Source organism: Schistocerca gregaria, chromosome 2, assembly GCF_023897955.1.
Source record: "Schistocerca gregaria isolate iqSchGreg1 chromosome 2, iqSchGreg1.2, whole genome shotgun sequence".
In the NCBI taxonomy this organism is placed as follows: domain Eukaryota; kingdom Metazoa; phylum Arthropoda; class Insecta; order Orthoptera; family Acrididae; genus Schistocerca; species Schistocerca gregaria.
This window is the reverse complement of record NC_064921.1, coordinates 754,102,488-754,123,527: the sequence shown is the minus strand read 5'-3', so window position 1 is coordinate 754,123,527 and position 21,040 is coordinate 754,102,488. Positions and strand designations below refer to the sequence as shown.

Here is a 21,040-nt window from a genome sequence, read left to right as displayed (position 1 = left end):
ACTTCCAGTTTTGGAAGGACTGCTGCATAACAGCAACTTGAGTTCATAAGTTTTCTGGCCATTTTCAGATGTATATTGGCGAAAATAAACTACCCTGGTGTACTCTAACTTGGTATGCAGACGATATTTGAGCACAGAAAATTCTACTACTGCCCCATCATTTTCTGATCAACCATCTTTACTCAGTGATCTCGCAAAAAGACAGCAATGCAGCACTGAAAGATTCCCGACAGGCTTACATGTACTGTTACACTAAATCACAGTCCTGATAAAATAAAATTCTCAGGTAGTTGCATTTCCACAGATTCCATATGATAAGAGCCCGGGAATTTCGATTATGGCAACAATTTTTGATTCATTATAGTCCATATGATAAGAGCCCGGGAATTTCGATTATGGCAACAATTTTTGATTCATTATAGTTCATTTAATTACCAGCAGAAACACAGTGTTTGACAAGAGAGAATTACCTAGTTTGGAGGGTATAAGTATACTGCTGGTGCTCCACAATGCACTTCTAAATAGTACATGCGGTTTGCCTTATACAAGAATTACAACTTGCATGGAGGACAGAAGACCACATTAACATGATGTTTACCAAGTACACTATTTTTGCAGATATATTCACAACATTTGGAAGGTAAGCTGATGACTTGGCGGGCCTCATTCTCATCCGTGTTCTGCCATTCATACATTTGTAGCACCCTCTGTATCTGACAAGATGAATATCTATTTTGTACCACAGTTTGGCAATCTCCCAATTCCATCAGCATCTCAGATGGTATAGGCTGGATGAATCAACATCTTGAGAATGTCCACTATCCATGCCAGGTGACGGAAACTGGACAGATTTTAGCCAAATATGGCACACATACTACTTATTGGCTGGGAAGAAGTGCTGTGGGGATTAGAATCACCTAGCTCCCATGGAGGTGGAGGTAGTACAGTCGATAACCTCTCACATCTAGGTTGCTCTGCACAACAGTAGTATTGGAATGTATTCCAGAGACTGTACGAGTGGGTGGGCACAGCTGAGCAGAGAGAGAGAGAGAGAGAGAGAGAGAGAGAGAGAGAGAGAGAGAGAGAGAGAGGCTGTTGTATGAGGCAAGTGGAAGAGGAATAGGGTGTGATGAAGCAGGAAAAGGGGGGCGGGGAATTCGAATTAGGAGAGAGAGATTTAAATTTTTCCTGATTATTTTTATGAAAGCATTTCACATAATTCAGTATATAAACTGATGACTCATATTTTGTATAAAAGTAATGTGGAAATACTTCTACCACCCAGGAATAGGTATGAGAGTAAGAGGGGGTTGATTTGCAAAAACATTCTGAAACAGCCTGTAAGTTTTAAACAGCTTTTGATATTCCTTTCCTTGTATTTAATTGGAATACTTTAGCAGTATGAAGTGTAATTTGTGTAAAGTGTATCAACCAGGTCACACGAATTGACCCTACTGGGAGCTAATATTTTTACAATGTGTTTTGGTACCAAAAATCATGCAACAAGGCTGAATTCTACAAATAAATTTAACATCCTCTTTGGAGTCATGTAGAGGAAAACAGAAGGGGTTCAGACATATACTGTATGCAATATATGTGACATGGGCTTACGTGGGTGAAGCTGCAGATGAAAAGCTAGTTTTACATAAAAAGTTAATGCAAGAGAACACTCATTTTTACCATTGCACCATACTAGGAAAGGAAGTGATTAAGCATTCAAAATGCACCATGGAGCACTTTGGAGTGTAGATTAAACTGTACAGCCAAATCAAACAATTTTTAAACTTTGACTAGAATTAATTTTGTCTATAACTGTCGGTCATAGTTTACTACCAGCGCAAGGGCAATAAATTTTACTTCAAGATTTTCTGCACTATAAGTAAATAAAATGAAAAAGGACTTTGTAGTAGCAGTATTATTCTCCTGATGCATAAATTATCTTTGCACAAAACTAAGAGTAATGTGAAATAAAACAACCAAAGCTGCATAAATTTCATGGCACTTCACCTCATGACGTGTACAAATCTAGCAAAACTATTCTGTTACAAAGGTACCGAAATAATAATTTTGTTAAGTATCTGGATTTAAAAGGCGCCACGAAACAAAATCTATGAAAACCTTTTGGATAACGGAATATCTCTAATTAACAAGCATATTATTTCACTCTAAAATCACACTGCACTTAGATCGTTCCTCTTCTTGGGTGGTGATAATTTTCACAGCTACAACATATAACGGGATGAAGTGACAAGGAACAAAAACAACAAGTAGTAATGACTTTCCTCGGCTATACCAAAACAATTATAAACTACTCACTGTCATCAAACTTAATATGCAGAAAATATGAGACTATAATGTTGTGTAGAATTTTAGCATACAACGGAAAACAGGAAATAGGTGTGAAGTTGAGTGTTTCCACAGAAAGGTTCCTCATTTAATTTACATCAAATACAACTATCACACAATTCATTATCTTTTTCTATCGTCTAGCAACATGACTACATGAAAGTTTGGTTCACTAGTGTTTCTGAAACTGCAGAGGGAAACAAGCTCAATTGTCTGAGTCCATATGATGAAACTGCTGCACAGCAGTTCAGCTTCACTGACAGCACACACAAGTTGTGTACTCAAAACAAACTGAAAACAGTGTAGGTGTAACTACACTACGTATTTGCCCCAGCAAGTCCTGCATAAAACCAAAGAGCTGCAGCTGCGAGGCATAGTGTAGACACGGCACGAACCAGCAGTGCCATCCAGGGCCCCACATTTGCATTGGCTGCTATCACATCACACAGTGGGAGTTGGTAGGCACAGAGCAGCAGCAATGCAGACACAGCGGGAAGCAGTGAGCGTTTTAGGTCATGACGAGACCACAACCAAACCAACACTGCACTTGTAAGATGCCGAACCTGAAACAACGTACACGTATGTAGCAACAAGTAACACTCATACATAAGGGGTAATAGGACAGAAGTTCCTTGAGAAGGGAGTACAGAAAAGGAAGACTTCAGAGAAAACTAGGGTGATAAGAATCCACAGAAATACAAATCTAACAGGGAGTAGTAAGAAACAGATTGAGTTGGGGAAGGAGATGGAGATAGGAGCAGAGTCAAGTATAGGACAAACTACTGGAGATTCAGGGCAGGTGGATTCTAAAAAATATGGTTGTAGAGAAGCTGCTATATGTAGATGGCTTCTTTCACAGGCAACCTTGCTGTGGATGTGATAGAATACATCACTAACAGGCTTGAATAGGATGTACTGAGGATTTATGTGGAAATCTTGCAACTTTGTTTTTAGTGGGGATATGACCCAGATGATTTGGGATTAACAGTGTAAGTGGAACACAAAACTTTGTAGATTGGGAAGAAGTTTCAGTCCCAATAGGAAGCCTCCCCTTTATTCCCATACCTAAATTGAACCTTGCTGCACCAGTCAAGGATCTACACTCCCTACAGTGGAGATGTTGCTTTGTCATCTAACGTAATAACCAAAAGTGATCCAATGCCCATATTGCACTATGCATCACCCATTTCATTTCTTTCCATCTGAGATCACCTGCCAGTTACCACACAGCCTCCTAAACTTCCAGAAGTTTCTCACCTCCATTCCTAGGAGCCTTCTCAAACTGGATAAAGGAGCAATAATCCATGGTGTCCAAACATATCTGAAGTCTACCAGCCTACATGCAGACAAAGGCCCCAATACTTTTGCGATGAAATGAAGTTTGATTGTCAGATGAGTTTGATAGTACCAGCATCCTGTTAGTATGTCTTGAAAGAAGCAGTGTGTGTTTATAGCTGAAGGTTTCACCCTCTCCCTTACTTTCATTCTGATAATCATGCAATCATTTCTAGAAATACCATCTGTAAGTTGCAAGAAGGCAATAGCAAACAAGCTAAAACAAACTGAATGTGTAATTTGCCATATTATCTCTCTGTATAAGGACTCAGTCAGTCATTACATCATAAGCACTCTTGTCAGTACATCACGCAGCTTTTGGGTGACAATACAGTTAATGATAGCAAAAAAATTTAAAATATTACATTTCTTTTAACTACCAGAAGCCCTAAGCCCTCATTACTGAGCTATGATACTTTAAGGTGCTGTCCTTCAAGCAGATCACAGAAAAATTCTGGGAAATGCAACATTAGTTCAAAGAATCAAAGTCATCTGGAGCTCCCTAACTGTCACTGTACTGTACCAAGCATCAGGACAGTAATAGGACTAGTGTATTGTCACCCACCAAAGAATAATAATGACTTACAGGAAGGCATATATAGCTGTTGCCACTTAACATAAGTGATATTGTTAAATCTATTTTTTACAGATTGTACATGCAGATGACTACTTACTAGACTGATATTTGAGTCCAGAGAGGCACGTATATAAGTCCAGTCAAATTCAGCACCACGAGCTCCTACCCAAAGCAGCAGGAGACGTGTCAGCAGTACATCAGCACCTGCCCAACCAATACCAGCTGTCAACACCTTAGCATGACCTTTGCCTGGTATGCCTGCCAGCACAGCATACATTCCACAGAGGTCTGCAACCTCAACAGATGCCTTAAGGAATTCCTGTGGGGGAAAAAAGAGGGCAGTGTCATCATCCTCTTGCTTTTAATTTTACAAAAATTAAAAAATTTAGAACAGAAAAGGAGCACTTACAGCCAGTTACCAAATTGTAACAAGCATAGCAATATTATCAAAGGACACAAACAGAAGCAATGCCATTATATGTTTTTTAAAGCAATGTTGGCAGCACTTTCTGTGAGCTGTTTGAAGGAGATGAAAAGGGGGGATAATGATGATGATGATGATGATGATGATGATGATGATGATGATGATTTGGGTTGAGGGGGCACTCGACATCACGGTCATCAGTGCCCTGATGAAAAGTCAACATCACAATTCATGGGTAGGAATGAAGGCTGTCCAGACATGCACAGCAGTTTATAAGTCAGCCGCCCTTCCCCACCAGTTTAGGGCTGAGGCCTGACAGTTCACAAAATTTCACCACTCTGTTAACACTGGTATCAGTATCTGCAAGGACGGTGGGCAGATCTCCAGCAAGACCAAGGGCTGCCCTATTATCAGTATACAGGACACACATAGCCACACTATGCTGAACTGAAAGTGGTATGCCACAAACTTCACAGAAAGGTAGATCCTCCCCCCCCAGAAGAGGAAGCCATGTGCGAAAGGGCTATGTTCAATGTGGTAAGCAAAACTTCCTTCCAGTGGTAAGCAAAACCTCCTTCCAGCGGAGAGGCTGACACGAAGTCTGCCAAACTTTTGTGGTCGGTTTGAGCGACCGCAGTTTGTTGTCCGAGACCAACCAGTAGCCTATAAAAATACAGGAATCAAGCAATGTTTTGTAACAATGAATTGAAGCTAATGTCTCAACTGTAATATGTGGTCAATGTGGTGACTGTAATGGCAGAAATTTCATGTAACAAAATACATGTATGGATTTTGTTGTGGTTGGCAGGAGAGCCAACACCGTGTTCCTAGAGGAGGCCGAAAGGCATGCGTTTTAGCTCACGCAGGCTGGCATGAGGTCTGGAACAGGACCAGGAAATTAGAATTTAGAAACAACGGACGTAGCTGGTGGAACACTTAACTTTAATCCATTAATGGTGAACATCGCTCTTGACATTACATGATTCACAATATCAATAATAACTGATAATGGTGTCTTGCTAGGTCATAGCAAATAACTTAGTGAAGGCTATGCTAACTATCGTCTCGGCAAATGAGAGCGTAGAAGTCAGTGAACCATCGCTAGCAAAGTCGGCTGTACAACTGGGGCGAGTGCTAGGAAATCTCTCTAGACCTGACATGTGGCGGCGCTCGGTCTGCAATCACTGATAGTGGCGACACGAGGGTCCGACATATACTAACAGACCGCGACCTATTTAAAGGCTACCACCTAGCAAGTGTGGTGTCTGGCGGTGACACCACAGATTTTGTGAGTAAGTCAGCTGGTGTTTACAAAGGAACCATCCCAGCATTAGCCTTAAATGATTTAGGGAAACAATGGCCATATCAAATGCAAATGTCATTAGCACTGCATAACCTAGCTCAACGATGCTTGTCTCCAACACTTTTACTTATTTGTAAATATTTTCCCTCTCTTCCTTTTCACTCCCAATGAAAGATCCAATGGCCAGAGCCATGCATCCTACCGGATTTAACCATTTGAGACTGCTTGCCGACTGCTCTGTTCCATTCTGTTGCTTGCACCATAGGCAGTAAAGCTCAACTATACTGTGAACAGAGTGCGGCAAGCTGCAATGTGCCGTTGAGGCCTGCAGCTCGTTTGGGTACCCAGCCAAACCCCAAAAGTCAACAGGACTCAGTGCAACAGGGAAGTGGACACACATAGCTCGGTGCAAGGCACTGAAATGATTACAGTGTAGGCAACTCTCAACTGTTTTCATTTTCTTTATTGTACTTTGGGATTAGCATTATTATTATTATTATTATTATTATTGTTGTTGTTGTCATCGTCATCAGAAATACATATTGAACAGCAAAGGGGTAAAAAAATGTATGGAAGAGAAAAACGAAGGTTCCCTGAAACAAATTATAAATATTCAAAATAAATCTGCAGGTTTTGATGAGTGTACTAGCTGTCATGCATTTTTAGCTTCCTGTGATGGTGGCAGTACTAGTAGTATGTTGTGACACTTCAATACCTACAGAGCTGTTTCTAATAGTCAGATCACGAGTACTAGCAACCTTCTGGCATCAGCAAAATCAATTGTCTTGGAGAATTGTGTCAAAATCAATTGTCTTGGAGAATTGTGTAAGAATGTGTGCAAGAGATCTGCAGCCATTCAGCACAGCTGCAGGAGAAGGCTTGCACAGATACCAAAAACTAGGAGCATAGTACTCCACTGCAAGTGAGAGAGAAATGCCCCCCAAGTGCTGCAGGATATGAAGGATGGTGCATGTGCATCTACAGCTGACAGACACATACACTAAAACTCATTAGTTGTCTCTCACTGCACATTCAATATATGATATGAAAAACAGTGTTGCAAATATATACGAGGAAACTGAAATTAACATGTGCAAGTTAGGGATATGTACAAGGCATCTATCGATGGGAGGGCGGATGGGTGGGTGGAGCCGTGGGTGGGTGGCGGCGGGCGGTGCAACTGTGGAAAAGGCACTTGAGAACTATCACCACCTTCTGTGTAAAAACTACTGCCTTGGCACTGGTCTGGCTGACGATAAATGATGGCAGGAATACTGTCATAATGTTGGAATACTGTCAATGTTCACGCACTGTTGGAACCAATGAAAAATGCCATTATTTATTTAAAAAGGAGTGGCCCTGTGAAAGACTTGTGGTTGCAGTTTATTGTAAAGCAGCATGATGATACTCGTTGGAATACTTTGTGCCATATGCTAAAATCTGTGTTTATGCAGCATGGACTAACAACTGAAGTTTTACATGAATTCAGAAAATAAAATTGTTTGAGAATTGGGATCAGTAGGTAGTTGACATATTAATTCAGTTCCTTGAACTATTTCATGAGGCCATCAAGGCAAAGCTGACAGTGGTTCAACACAGCAGCTGCTGGTGCCATGGGTGAATCTGCTACAGGAACACTATGACGAGAATGCAGACAATGCAGTAAACACTCCCATAAAACAATGAATTTATAAACAAATATATTTTAAACTTTCTGTTATACATTTTAAACACTAAGAACTGGATGAGGGATTGTATTTAGAGAAGACAGTGTTTCTCAGTATATCACTTGCAGGAAATAACATTGCTAAAAGCACCTTTCTTGCGATTGAAACAAAGCCAGTGCGTTTACTTGCATTATTTCTAGTACCACATGTGCCTCATCTGAAGCAGCTCTTTCTAATTAAGAGAGATGAAGTTTATGTCGGAGCACATTCAAGATGTGCTGCCCTTCAAGGTAAATATATGATATCAAGTAGGTTTTCTAAGTAAACATTTTATCAGTAGAATCATCCTCAAAGGTTGAGTCTGTAATAGCGGAAAGAAAGAAATTCATATGAAAACTGCAACAAATTTATTATCAGCTATGCAACATAACACTTTCATCTTCCATGCAGGATGATGTATTACTTCCCCAACTGCATACAGAGGATGAAGATACAGCACTGATCCTTTCTAAATGTGCAAAGAGTGCCTCTGTATAGTGGGCGAAGGAGGAGGAGGAAACTGTTGTTGAAGTTTCCATGTATCTGATGATGGAAAAGACCGGATAAGGGAAAGTCACTTCTGAAGTGGTGAAAGTCAAGAGTAAAAACTTACCCAAGACTGTCTCTAGTAGATGTAGTAGATGGGCAGTGTCTAAAACGAAAGGGTACTTAGTAGAGCTGGGTGTCATTGCCAATAAACATAGTGGAATATCTATGGAGTATGTGAGCGACCTGCAATATCATTGTAAGTTTCATAACACCTTTCCATAGCATCCCATTTCTGTCATAACATATCTCTAATTTCTTAACTGCTTGTTGCAAGAATAAATTCATCCAGAAATCATCTTGGTGGCATCATCTTATGGCAACGTTTCAATGGGTTTCATACCCATCACCCTTAAGCGAGGTGTTGGGATGCTGTGCTGCACTTATCTGTGTAATTACTTGACCACTGTCCTCTTCTGTAGGTGGGCCAGTCATGCACCTCTGTTAACAGGTTTCAGGTGGCATGGCTGTTGGTGGGGAAGATCACAGTGTGGCTCTGGTGTGGGCATCGAATCCTGGTTGCTGTCCTTTCTGTCTGCAGACACAGTCATCTTCAGAACGGAGCATTCCTGACTTATCTTCCTAACTTTGGAACCCCACGCTGCGCTAAGTTGAAATCCACTATCCTGGTTTCCACTGTCTCCTTGAAGGAGGAGTCTCAAAATTCTTTGGCACTGCATATAATCTTCATTTCTGCAAAGTTACAGGTGTGCCCCCATTAATGCTATGCTCTGCTACTGTGGACTTGCTTATTTGTCCTGACACCCATTTCTGATGTGCTCCGTACAGTGCTGCGATATACACCATTGTGTTTGTCCAATGTACTGCCTCCCACATTCACACTGTATACTGTAGATGCCTGGTGTCTGCAACCCTAAAGGGTCTTTGGTCAAGCCAAGTACATCCCTTACTTTTCACGTTGCGTGGAAGAAGGCTTTTATACCGTGCTTTTTCAGTATCAGATGTAGTGGAATCTTCTCCTTAAGGATCTTCGGGAGGCCACATAGTTGCGGAGAAGTCGGTGCCATGGGGTAAAGCCTTCTGATGGTGTTCTTATCTGAACACTACAAATGCACCAACATATGGAATAGCCAAACACCTAGCACAACTACCAAAACCACTTGAGGCTCACTGCCCACACCACATCAAGAATTCGACACACACACACACACACACACACACACCCATCTGCACATTTACAGACACAGACAGACATATGTAAAGGCAAAGAGTTTGGGCAGAGATGTCAGTCGAGGTGGAAGTACAGAGGCAAAGATGTTGAATGAAAGGTGAGGTATGAGCGGCGGCAACTTGAAATTAGCGGAGGTTGCAACCTGGTGGGTAACGTGAAGAGAGGATATATTGAAGGGCAAGTTCCCATCTCCAGAGTTCTGATAGGTTGGTGTTAGTGGGAAGTATCCAGATAACCCGAACGGTGTAACACTGTGCCAAGATATGCTGGTCATGCACAAAGGCACGTTTAGCCACAGGGTGATCCTCATTACCAACAAACACTGTCTGCCTGTGTCCATTCATGCAAATGGACAGTTTTTTGCTGGTCATTCCCACATAGAAAGCTTCACAGTGTAGACAGGTCAGTTGGTAAATGATGTGAGTGCTTTTACACATGGCTCTGCCTTTGATTGTGTACACCTTCCGGGTTACAGGAGGTCTTCGTGGCAAACAAATCTGCTCCAGTCCTGAATCCCTGAACCATTACACCAACAACCTGAAAACAGCTTTCGCATCCCGCAACTACCCTCCCGACCTGGTACAGAAGCAAAGAACCAGAGCCACTTCCTTATCCCCTCAAACCCAGAGCCTCCCACAAAAGATCCCCAAAAGTGCCCCACTTGTGACAGGATTCTTTCCGGGACTGGATCAGACTCTGAATGTGGCTCTCCAGCAGGGATTCGACTTCCTCAAATCCTGCCCTGAAATGAGATCCATCCTTCATGAAATCCTCCCCACTCCACCAAGAGTGTCTTTCCGCTGACCACCTAACCTTCGCAACTTCTTGGTTCATCCCTATGAAATCCCCAAGCCACCTTCCCTACCCTCTGGCTCCTACCCTTGTAACTGCCCCCGGTGTAAAACCTGTCCCATGCACCCTCCCACCACCACCTACTCCAGTCCTGTAACCCGGAAGATGTACATGATCAAAGGCAGAGCCACGTGTGAAAGCACCCACGTGATTTACCAACTGACCTGCCTACACTGTGAAGCTTTCTATGTGGGAATGACCAGCAACAAACTATCCATTCGCATGAACGGACACAGGCAGACAGTGAAATACTAAACACCTTTTTCCAAAGCTGTTTCACAGAAGAAGACCGCACTGCAGTTCCTTCTCTAAATCCTCGCACAAACGAAAAAATGGCTGACATCGAAATAAGTGTCCAAAGAATAGAAAAGCAACTGGAATCACTCAACAGAGGAAAGTCCACTGGACCTGACGGGATACCAATTCGATTCTAGACAGAGTACGCGAAAGAACTTGCCCCCCTACTAACAGCCGTGTACCACAAGTCTCTAGAGGAACAGAAAGCTCCAAATGATTGGAAAAGAGCACAGGTAGTCCCAGTCTTCATGACGGGTCGTCGAGCAGATGCGCAAAACTATAGACCTATATCTCTGACGTCGATCTGTTGTAGAATTTTAGAATATGTCTTTTTGCTCGAGTATCATGTCGTTTTTGGAAACCCGGAATCTGCTCTGTAGCAATCAGCATGGATTCCGGAAACAGCGATCGTGTGAGACCCAACTCGCTTTATTTGTTCATGAGACCCAGAAAATATTAGATACTGGCTCCCAGGTAGATGCTATTTTCCTTGACTTTCGGAAGGCGTTTGATACAGAATCGCACTGTCGCCTGATAAAGTAAGAGCCTACGGAATATCAGACCAGTTGTGTGGCTGGTTTGAAGAGTTTTTAGCAAACAGAACACAACATGTTGTTAACAATGGAGAGACGTCTACAGACGTTAAAGTAACCTCTGGCGTGCCACAGGGGAGTGTTATGGGATCATTGCTTTTCACGATATATATAAATGACCTAGTAGATAGTGTCGGAAGTTCCATGCGGCTTTTCGTGTATGATGCTGTAGTATACTGAGAAGTTGCAGCATTAGAAAGTTGTAGCGAAATGCAGGAAGATCTGCAACGGATAGGCACTTGGTGCAGGGAGTGGCAACTGACCCTTAACATAGACAAATGTAATGTATTGTGAATACATAGAAAGAAGGATCCTTTATTGTATGATTATATGATAGCGGAACAAACACTGGTAGCAGTTACTTCTGTAAAATATCTGGAAGTATGCGTGCGGAACGATTTGAAGTGGAATGATCATATAAAATCAATTGTTGGTAAGGCGGGTACCAGGTTGAGATTCATTGGGAGAGTCCTTAGAAAATGTAGTCCATCAACAAAGGAGGTGGCTTACAAAACACTCGTTCGACCTATACTTGAGTATTGCTCATCAGTGTGGGATCCGTACCAGATCGGGTTGACGGAGGAGATACAGAAGATCCAAAGAAGAGCGGCGTGTTTCGTCACAGGGTTATTTGGTAACCATGATAGCGTTACCGAGATGTTTAGCAAACTCAAGTGGCAGACTCTGCAACAGAGGCGCTCTGCATCGCGGTGTAGCTTGCTCGCCAGGTTTCGAGAGGGTGTGTTTCTGGATGAGGTATCGAATATATTGCTTCCCCCTACTTATACCTCCCGAGGAGATCACGAATGTAAAATTAGAGAGATTAGAGCGCGCACGGAGGCTTTCAGACAGACGTTCTTCCCGCGAACCATACGTGACTGGAACAGGAAAGGGAGGTTATGACAGTGGCACGTAAAGTGCCCTCTGCCACACACCGTTGGGTGGCTTGCGGAGTATAAATGTAGCTGTAGATGTTTGTTGGTAAAGAGGATCACCCTGTGGCTAAACACGCCTTGGTGGACGGCCAGCATATCTTGGCACAGTGTTACACCATTCGGGTTATCTGGATACTTCCCACTAACACCAACCTATCAGAACTCTGGAGATGGGAACTTGCCCTTCAATATATCCTCTCTTCCCGTTACCCACCAGGCCGCAACCTCCACTAATTTCAAGTTGCCGCCGCTCATATCTCACCTCTCATTCAACACCTTTGCCTCTGTACTTCCGCCCTGACTGACATCTCTCTCCAAACTCTTTGCCTTTACATATGTCTGTCTGTGTCTGTATATGTGCAGATGGATATGTGGGTGTGTGTCCCTTTTTCCCCCTTCCGCTCCTGGGATTGGAATGACTCCTTACCCTCTCCCTTAAAACCCACATCCTTTCGTCTTTCCCTCTCCTTCCCTCTTTCCTGATGAAGCAACTGTGGGTTGCGAAACATTAAATTTCGTGTTTGTTAGTGTCTCTATCAACATACCAACGCTTTCGTTTGGTAAGTTACATCATCTTAGCAAATCAAAAGCCAAAGGTTTAAATTTTACACTTAAGAAATCATTCCATCAGGAGAATCATACAAACATTCTGTTTGACCATCGAACAGATTTCCATAGTAATAGTAGACACAGTAATACGCATCCCTGGCACAGAGAACTGAAAGAGTTGAAAACAAATAAGTTGCCAGGTTCAGACAGGAACCAAGTTCAGTTCAGTTTTACAAAGAGTACTCCACAACACTGGCCCCTTGCCTAAATAGCATTTATCGTGAATTTCTCACCCAACGCAAAGTCCCAAGCACAGGTGACTTCTGTGTATAATAAGGACAAAAGAACAGACCGGCAAAATAACATACCAATATCCCTAAGATCGGTTTGCTGCAGAATTCTTGAACATATTCTCAGTTAGAATATAATAAATTTTCTTGAGACTTGGAAGCTTATGTCCGTGAATCAACATTGTTTTTGAAAGCATCACTTGTGCGACTACGTTCTAAGATTTCCAGAAAGCATTTGACATGGTGCCCCATTGCAGACTGTTAATGAAGGTACGAAATGTGGAATAGGTTCCCAGTTATGTAAATGGCTCAAAGACTTCTTAAGTAATAGTACCCAGTATGTTGTCTTCGAAGGTGAGTGTTCGTCAGAGACAAGGGTATCATCAGGAGTGCCCAAGAGAAGTGCTACATGTAATCTGTCAGACAGGGTGGGCAGCAATCTGAAGTCATTTGCCAATGATCCTGTGGTGTACAGGAAAGTGTACAAGTTGAGTGACTGTAGGAGGATTCAAGATGACTTGGACAAAATTTCTAGTTGGCATGAGGAAAGGCAGCTGGCTGTAAATGTTGAAAACTATAAGTCAATGGAGACGAGTAGGAAAAACAAACTCAATGTTCAGATTTTTCCTGCTTGATGCAGTCACATCACTTATTTACCCACGCATAACTTTGCAAGGTAATATGAAATGCAACAAACATCTGAGAATTGTGGTAGGGAAAGTCAATGATGACTTCACTTTATTGGAAGAATTTTGGGAAAGTGTGGATCATCTGTAAAGGAGGCTGCATATACGATGCTGGTGCGACCTATTCTTGACTGGTGCTCAAGTGCTTGGGGTCTGTACCAGGTTGGGTTAAAGGAAGGTATCAAAGCAATTTAGAGATGGGCTGCTAGATTTCTTACCGGTAGGCTAAAACAAGTATTTCTGAGAAGCTTTTGGACCTAAAGAGGGAATCAGCAGAAGGAAGATGCAATTCGAGGAGCACCACTGAGAAAAGTTAGAGAACCGGCATTAGAGGCTGACTGCAGAGGATTCTGCTGTCACCAACACACACTTCACTTACGGACCACAAAGATAAAATATATGAGACATTAGGGCATATAGACAGTTGTTTTTCCCTTGCTCTATTTGTGAGTGGAACAGGAGAAGAAATGACTAATAGTAGTAGTACAGGGTACCCCCAACATGCTCCATATGGTGGCTTGCAGAGTATGAGCATTAATTTGGATGTAAAGCCAGCACCTCGTCGTCTGCACTTGACATTTTCTGGTAAACAAACTAACACTTGTACAAGTGTACAAGAACCATGTGGAGGTCCCAGGAATTTGTGCATGCTTTCTCAAATGTGCTTGTCAAGCATAAAGTTACATGTGTGCCTGCTTTAACATATTGCAGGAAAAGAAGTATAGCTAGAAATAATAATAAAAAAAAAAAGGGAATTGTGGGAATCTTTCAATAGCAAAACTGACCATGACATTCATAGGGGACAATAAATAGAATACGAATTAATAAGATACAGGCACAATAAATATAATGACTCTAGAATAATGAGAACACCATTATCAAGCAGAAGAGGAATACTGTGAAAATTGTCCAATCAAAGAAAAACAAATGTTACTGAAATATATGAATTAGACATACCAATGCAAAAATTGAAGGACAGAAAAGAAATGGGGTCAAGAGGAATATTGGATAGGGGTGACAATGCCTGCTGCAATCATTTTGGACTGTATACTCATAGTTTTGTTGTTACTTGGTGAAGCCAACAAGAGTGAAAGCAAAGAAACTTGGCTGTTCGGAAAGACTGATCTGCGCTTTGCCTGGGGTCTTGGTTACGTTGGGAAGTGACAGTTTGGTAGTGTGTTGGTGAAGCCAACAAATGTGAAACTCAAAAAGCCTGGCTGTGGTGACAGACTGATCTGTTATCTTAGCTCATTTGAAGAAACAGGCATCTATATCACTTTAAACTGCCATGTTGTTAATGCCTTTTGTCGCACAAGTACTATGTCAGTGATCAAAGCTGACAGCTCATGTGGAATATTCTTTATATGCAAGTTGGACAGATGGAATAAATATCAGACTGTTTAAATATGGAGGTACCTGGCTAAAATGTTCTCCATATTTGAGAAAGACAAGAAAAGTGACCCAAACACCTGTAGGGGAATCAGCCTCATTAACATAGGCTATAAAATCTACAGGACTGTATTAAATAAAAGATTGGATCCTACCACTGATACAGTTTTACTGGAGGAACAAATACAATTTTGAAACATGTGATGCCACATTCATGATATTATTAGTATAAAACAACAACTCCAGAAAAGGAATAACTGTAACTTAAAAAGTGACAAACATAGTGTTTGACAATTATGAAAAAGCTTATAACAAAGTCAATATATACCTATAGTAGCAGATTATGAAAGAAAATCTCTCTGTAAAAGCTCTTTACAAAAATTTAAACATTAAATTGAAGATCTAAACAATTAAAGACAACACATGTAATTAGAAAAGGATGTGGTGTGTCACCAACTCTATTCAAGAACCACAGACATGATCTAAATAGGGCTTGGAAAAAAATTATTGTCTATGGCATAAAAACATCTGTTACACTCATTTGATCAGATAACATATCAAGAAAATGAAGATAATCTTCAAAGAACCATTTAGCACATTAATTTGTTGGCTCCTAAATGTAACATGAACACCTACATTAATAAAACAAAGTTGTGGCACTTGAGAGAAAACTGCCTGTAAGATCTAAAATTATAATAACAATGTTGGAACAGACAATGAAAATGTTTCATTAAATGTTTCGACAGCTATATATTAGAAGGGTCTTTCATCACTAGATTTGAATAATGATGTATGGTACACAAAATATTGCTGTAAATAATATAAAAAGGAACTTTACGATATTGATGAGTCGCCAATACATTTGTCAGTAGAAGGAACTCTTACACTGTCCTCATATTGCAGTACCTAGCAGTAAATATTACTGATAAATTTAATTTTTTCCATTACGGCCACGACGATCTTCCATAGGCTATTTATGCCCATTTGCACGACTAATTTGGTTCACTACGTGAACATGAAACCAATTTTTTCAAAAAAAGTAGTCTCTTCCAATACTGTTTATTCTCGCAAATTTATGCTTCATGTTGTTTCACGTATTGACAAGAAAACATTACGGTGTTCTTCGTTAGAAAAGTGGCTCAGATCTGATTGGAATTAATTAGTTCCACATACCGCTATCACGTCTTGTCCACCAACGTCGCTAGCTGGGAAAAAGGTAGCCAACACAAGCATTTTACAAAGCTGAGTAAACACGTATATGCCTCCTGCTTGAACACATTTCCAAAAGGCACCATATTCGGATCTGTAACACAAGAAATGAGGCAATAGTTATGGTGAAAACAATAAGGAACCGGCACACTTTCCTGTATACTCTCGAGTTTCCATACTTTCAGAAATACGTACTATATTAGATATAGATTACTGTGGCAGAATTTTATGTACTGGTTGTTCATGTGAGTTTACAGCTACCGGTAACAGGGCTTAATCAATACAAACAAACAGACTGTGTACACTTACAGTCCGGAATATTTGTAGGTCAGATAATAAGGAACATATACGAGAGCAACGCAGTTTCCAAAATGGTATAACGTCATTCTCTAAAACACACTTCGACCAAATGTCCTAAATAACTTGTATCAGCTACATATAAATATACCGAGTCACGTTTACATTAACCTAAAAATTATCAGCTGTCTAGTTTCTAATTTCGGAACCTTCCAACCAAACCTCGTAAGAAAGAAAACAAGGCTTTTGTTTATTCATTGTAATAATCGATCATTTTGTGAAATCGACTGCATCTGGGCTTCCGTAGGCAATAAAAACTTGCATATGCATACCTCCATCACATCCCGTGCCAGACAGTTCGCCTTAGGAAACATCGTAGTGCTTCACTACCATGCCAGCTGGCCAGATATTCCGAGAAGTTAAATTACTAGCTTGACGCTCACAAGTTTCAGCAACTTTCGTTTGTTCGAATCTCGAAAGGAGAGGTCAGCACCAGTACACCTTCCAAGTGATCCCCTTGTAGTACCAGTTGAGGCATGCACGTCGACTTTGTGGCGTTAGGTGGAAGACGAGCTAAAGGTGTGTGTGCCTGTAGTCCCACTGCTAATAACCATTTGACAATTGTTCGTGTTGACACGTCTGGGCTCACAAGCCCTTTTGTCTGTGGTGTGGTACTCGTAGCTGTATGATATGCCATTGCTGCCCTTACAATACGACGATCCTGGTAGGAGTCTTTGCAGTATGGATGTCCAGAACCTCATCTACAGGTGTGAGAATGTTGATGTGAGCACGGATACCAGCATCGTTGCTCAACTGATGCAGTGTCCAACTTGTGTGCCAATTCTCTGAAAGGACCATTTCTCCATTCGGGTGGCCACAATTTGACCCCTTTCAAACTCGCTCAGTTGGCTGTGGGAAGCACTAGTGCATCTCTGGGGCATGGTTGCCTACTTGCTTCACATGTTTGCACCACACAGAGACTTCTGGTTGCGAGCATTCTCTATTATAGAGTGGACAAAAATGGCGCTCTAGTAGCTATGTCCCTACGCTAACTATTGCAGACAACGTTGAAACCATTATCAATACATCTGCTATCCCTCAGGTGACACAGTCTGTCATCACATCAAAATTGGTGTTGTGCACGTGTACTAATTTTTTGTGGTGGTGTAGTTGGCAATACTTTCTGGAGTTTAGATTCGACAGTCTCGTAAGTCACCGACCTTTGTTTGAATATCGCTGGTTTCGTAATCAAAATATTGAATTAGAGTTGGGAACATTTTCAGTGCACCATGATTACTTGCCTTTGTCTCCAGGAAGAAATATAGAACTTTTTCATTCAAATAGTCTGCTATTTGGATTTCCACCTGGGGACTATTCAATAGGATGCTGTCATGAGAAAAAGCAAAGCAGGCATTCTACTGGTCAGAGAACGTTAGATCTCTTAATTTGGAATCGGAAAAGGGAAATGGATAAACTGAAGTTATATGTTGAGGTAATTAGTGAATTGTGGTGGTCAGGTGAGAATAGGGTTATAAACACTAAACTAAAATGGGGGTAATGGAGGAGTAGGTCTAATAATGAACAAGAAAGTAGGAATGATAGTAGCTACTATGAACAGTACAATGAATGCATTATCATAGCCAAAATATATGCAAAACCAACACCTACCACAGTAATACATGTGTATGTGCCAACTAGCTCTGCAGACCATTAAGAGATTGAAAGAATGTGTGATAAGATAAAAGAAATTAGCTACACAGTTAAAGTAGACGAAAATTTATTTGTGATGGGGGACTGAAATTCGATATGAAAAGGAAGTGAAATTTTGGAGTACTGTGTCTGCTACATTTGCACTCTTTCGTCAGTACAAGCTAGCCAGCGAGTCTGACATTCTGGAGATTTCAGTATGCCAGGTAACTGTTTTTGTGGGGAAACATTGTCGAGTCATTCCAACATTGTTTCAGTGCATAACATGCAGGCTGGCTTCGGAAGGTAGAAATGTTGATAGGACAATAGGATGGGGACTGGCTGTAGTAAAAGTTGAAGGCAATGTTGAGAGGACAAACAAGTGCTTATTCTTCAATAATTACATTTATGAAAGTTAATCAGAATGAGTGAGAGTTAGCCTTTCTAGTGTGAGTTAAACTGAAGTTACTGATTAGTATTTATTTTATAATCATAGTATTTATTTTATAATCAAAATATCCACGGGTGTACTGCCAGTCTATAGTGTCCAACGGGAACAATATTTCGGCGATCAAACATGTCGCCATCATCAGGTGAACTGACGGACTGAGCTCCTGTGAACGTGCCGGCACGGAGATCCGTACACTATGGCTGCTCAGGGCGAACTTGGTTCGGTCGCGGCGGCGGCCGACTTAAATATCCTCCGCCCGTGGCGCGCTCCCTCCGCCGTCCGCGCCCCGCGCCACGGTCGCGCGGTGGAACAGATTGCGACGGCGTCTGAGATGACGTCGGTGTGATGGCTCTGTCCGCCGTGGTCGTCACAACTATACGTTTGCTCGATTTACTCTTGCTTAACCCAATCGCTGCTTCCCAAGCCTTGCTAAGATTATAGCCACAGTCACGGTTTATGAGGTCGTCATTGGTCCGAATTTCGATGGCCTCTCTAACAACGCTGTCCCAGTATCTCGACGTCTGTACCAGAATCCTCGTGCGGTCGTACTCCATAGCGTGATTTTCCGACAAACAATGTTCAGCGACCGCCGACTTGCTCGGATACATCAGTCGAGTGTGCATCTGGTGTTCACGGCATCGATCCTCGACGGTACGCATCGTCTGACAAATATACGACTTGCCACATTGACACGGAATCTGGTACACGCCGGCCTTCCTCAAGGCTAAACTACAATTACTACCATTCATATACAATCAAGGATAATATTATGTCACAAAATTGTGTTTTTTTAACTCTTGTACAGTAAATCATTGTGCATTATGTTGCATTATGTGTGTGCTGTGCAAGCTATTATATGTATTTACTGTGTAAACTACTATATGTTCATATTGTTCTATGTTACAAGTACATAAATGTACAAATGTCAATCGCAATCACATGGAAGAAACTTGATGAAATTGAAAAGTCTGAGAGTACTATAAAATGGTAAGACATAAATTTCAAAACCAGATTTTAAACAGTAAGCACTGGTGGAAGAACGTTGACAAAAATCACAACTTTGTTGTCTCTGACAATTAACTAAAATGAAATCAGTGCCAAATATCCAAAAACTTTAATAGTTCCGTTAGGTTGACTGGCTTATGACTCTTATCAATTGGAGAAATGTTTTGACTTAACAGTTGAGTTGTGAATACTTCTGAAGGAAAAAAAGTTAACTATGTGAAAAAAGAAGTCAAAATGATAGAGAACACTGTGTATTATATAGAAATCATGGTAGAAGAAAATAAACAGAGAGGTAAACACAACAATATTAAATCCTATGTTATACAGTATTTAGATAATACTCTCTCAACAGAAGAAGGGGTACAAAAATTGGTATCATTAAGTTTAAAATAAGGTTAGAAAATAGATAAAAAATACCTTCAACATTTGTAAATTCCCTTTTTATATCGATGTTCTTTCAGGGTGCACTATACAGGGTGAGTCACTAACTATTGCCACCTAGATAACTCCAAAAATGTGATGGTAGTTAGAAAGTTTGTGGGACAAATACTGCAGGGGACAATGGGGGCCATAATATGATGTTGATTTTTTGTTGCTAGGTGGGATTGTGTCAGAGATATGAAAGTCAACTATTTTTTTAAAATATTGGATGTTATGGTATGGTACTTATTTTTTGATAGATGGATCCAATGACGCGTAACAGTAAGGTCTTTGAAGGTCAACAAACATCAAAAAGGTGGCATTAACGTCCATTTACAGATGGTGTGCGAAGTGATGACCATTGGTATCAGTGCAGTGCTGCAATCTTCTTATCATGCATTGAGTGGTATTGCTTATCACATTGGCACATTATCTGACAACTCTCTCTCATATATCGTGCATACAGTAAATATTTGCCGAATATGGTGTATCCATCTACTGTACCATTGACATATAAATACCATTCGACAGTTTCACATTACAACACTAATAGAAACGGTAAGACTAGTATCGTCGAATCAAGCGAATGTGAATGATGTATTCCTTCTCATTTATGGAGAATGTCAACGAAATTTAGTGAGAGCTAGAGACTAATACACTGAAAAAAATCCGCAACATACTTAGATTAGATTAGATTAGTTTTTCGTTCCATAGATCCGTGTTGAGGAGATCCTCGTGGATGTGTAACAAGTCACCTTTTTTTTAAGCTGAAATAACGATACTAATAGTATAAATATATACAACACATCATTTGTTTCTATTAAATAATTCGTCAGTGGAGTAGAAGGAGTTGGCCACTAGTAAGTCTTTCAGGCTCCTTTTAAACTGATCTCTATTAGTAACTAAATTTTTTATGTTTGCTGGCAAATTATTGAAGATGAGTGTTCCTGAG

General features: G+C 41.0%; 1 protein-coding gene across 1 annotated transcript; it reads right to left on the bottom strand.

The window, feature by feature from the left end:
• Window positions 1-2,405: 2,405 nt before the first annotated feature.
• LOC126334940 (transmembrane protein 147) lies at window positions 2,406-16,779 on the bottom strand. Its single transcript, XM_049997682.1, has 4 exons — window positions 16,539-16,779; window positions 16,194-16,323; window positions 4,356-4,577; window positions 2,406-2,909 (listed from the first exon to the last, which is right to left on the bottom strand). Exons 1-4 carry the CDS (start codon window positions 16,613-16,615, stop codon window positions 2,664-2,666), a joined length of 675 nt encoding a protein of 224 aa, XP_049853639.1. The 5' UTR covers window positions 16,616-16,779; the 3' UTR covers window positions 2,406-2,663.
• Window positions 16,780-21,040: the final 4,261 nt, after the last annotated feature.

Excerpts from the sequence above, each read along its gene's own strand:
- LOC126334940 (XM_049997682.1), bottom strand. The coding sequence starts at position 16,615 with ATGACGTTATACCATTTTGGAAACTGCGTTGCTCTCGTATATGTTCCT. Across the intron at positions 4,578-16,193 it reads GTGGACAAGACGTGATAGCG|GAATTCCTTAAGGCATCTGT; the intron begins GTATGTGGAACT and ends TTTCCCCCACAG. Across the intron at positions 2,910-4,355 it reads TGGACTCAAATATCAGTCTA|GTTCGGCATCTTACAAGTGC; the intron begins GTAAGTAGTCAT and ends ACGTTGTTTCAG.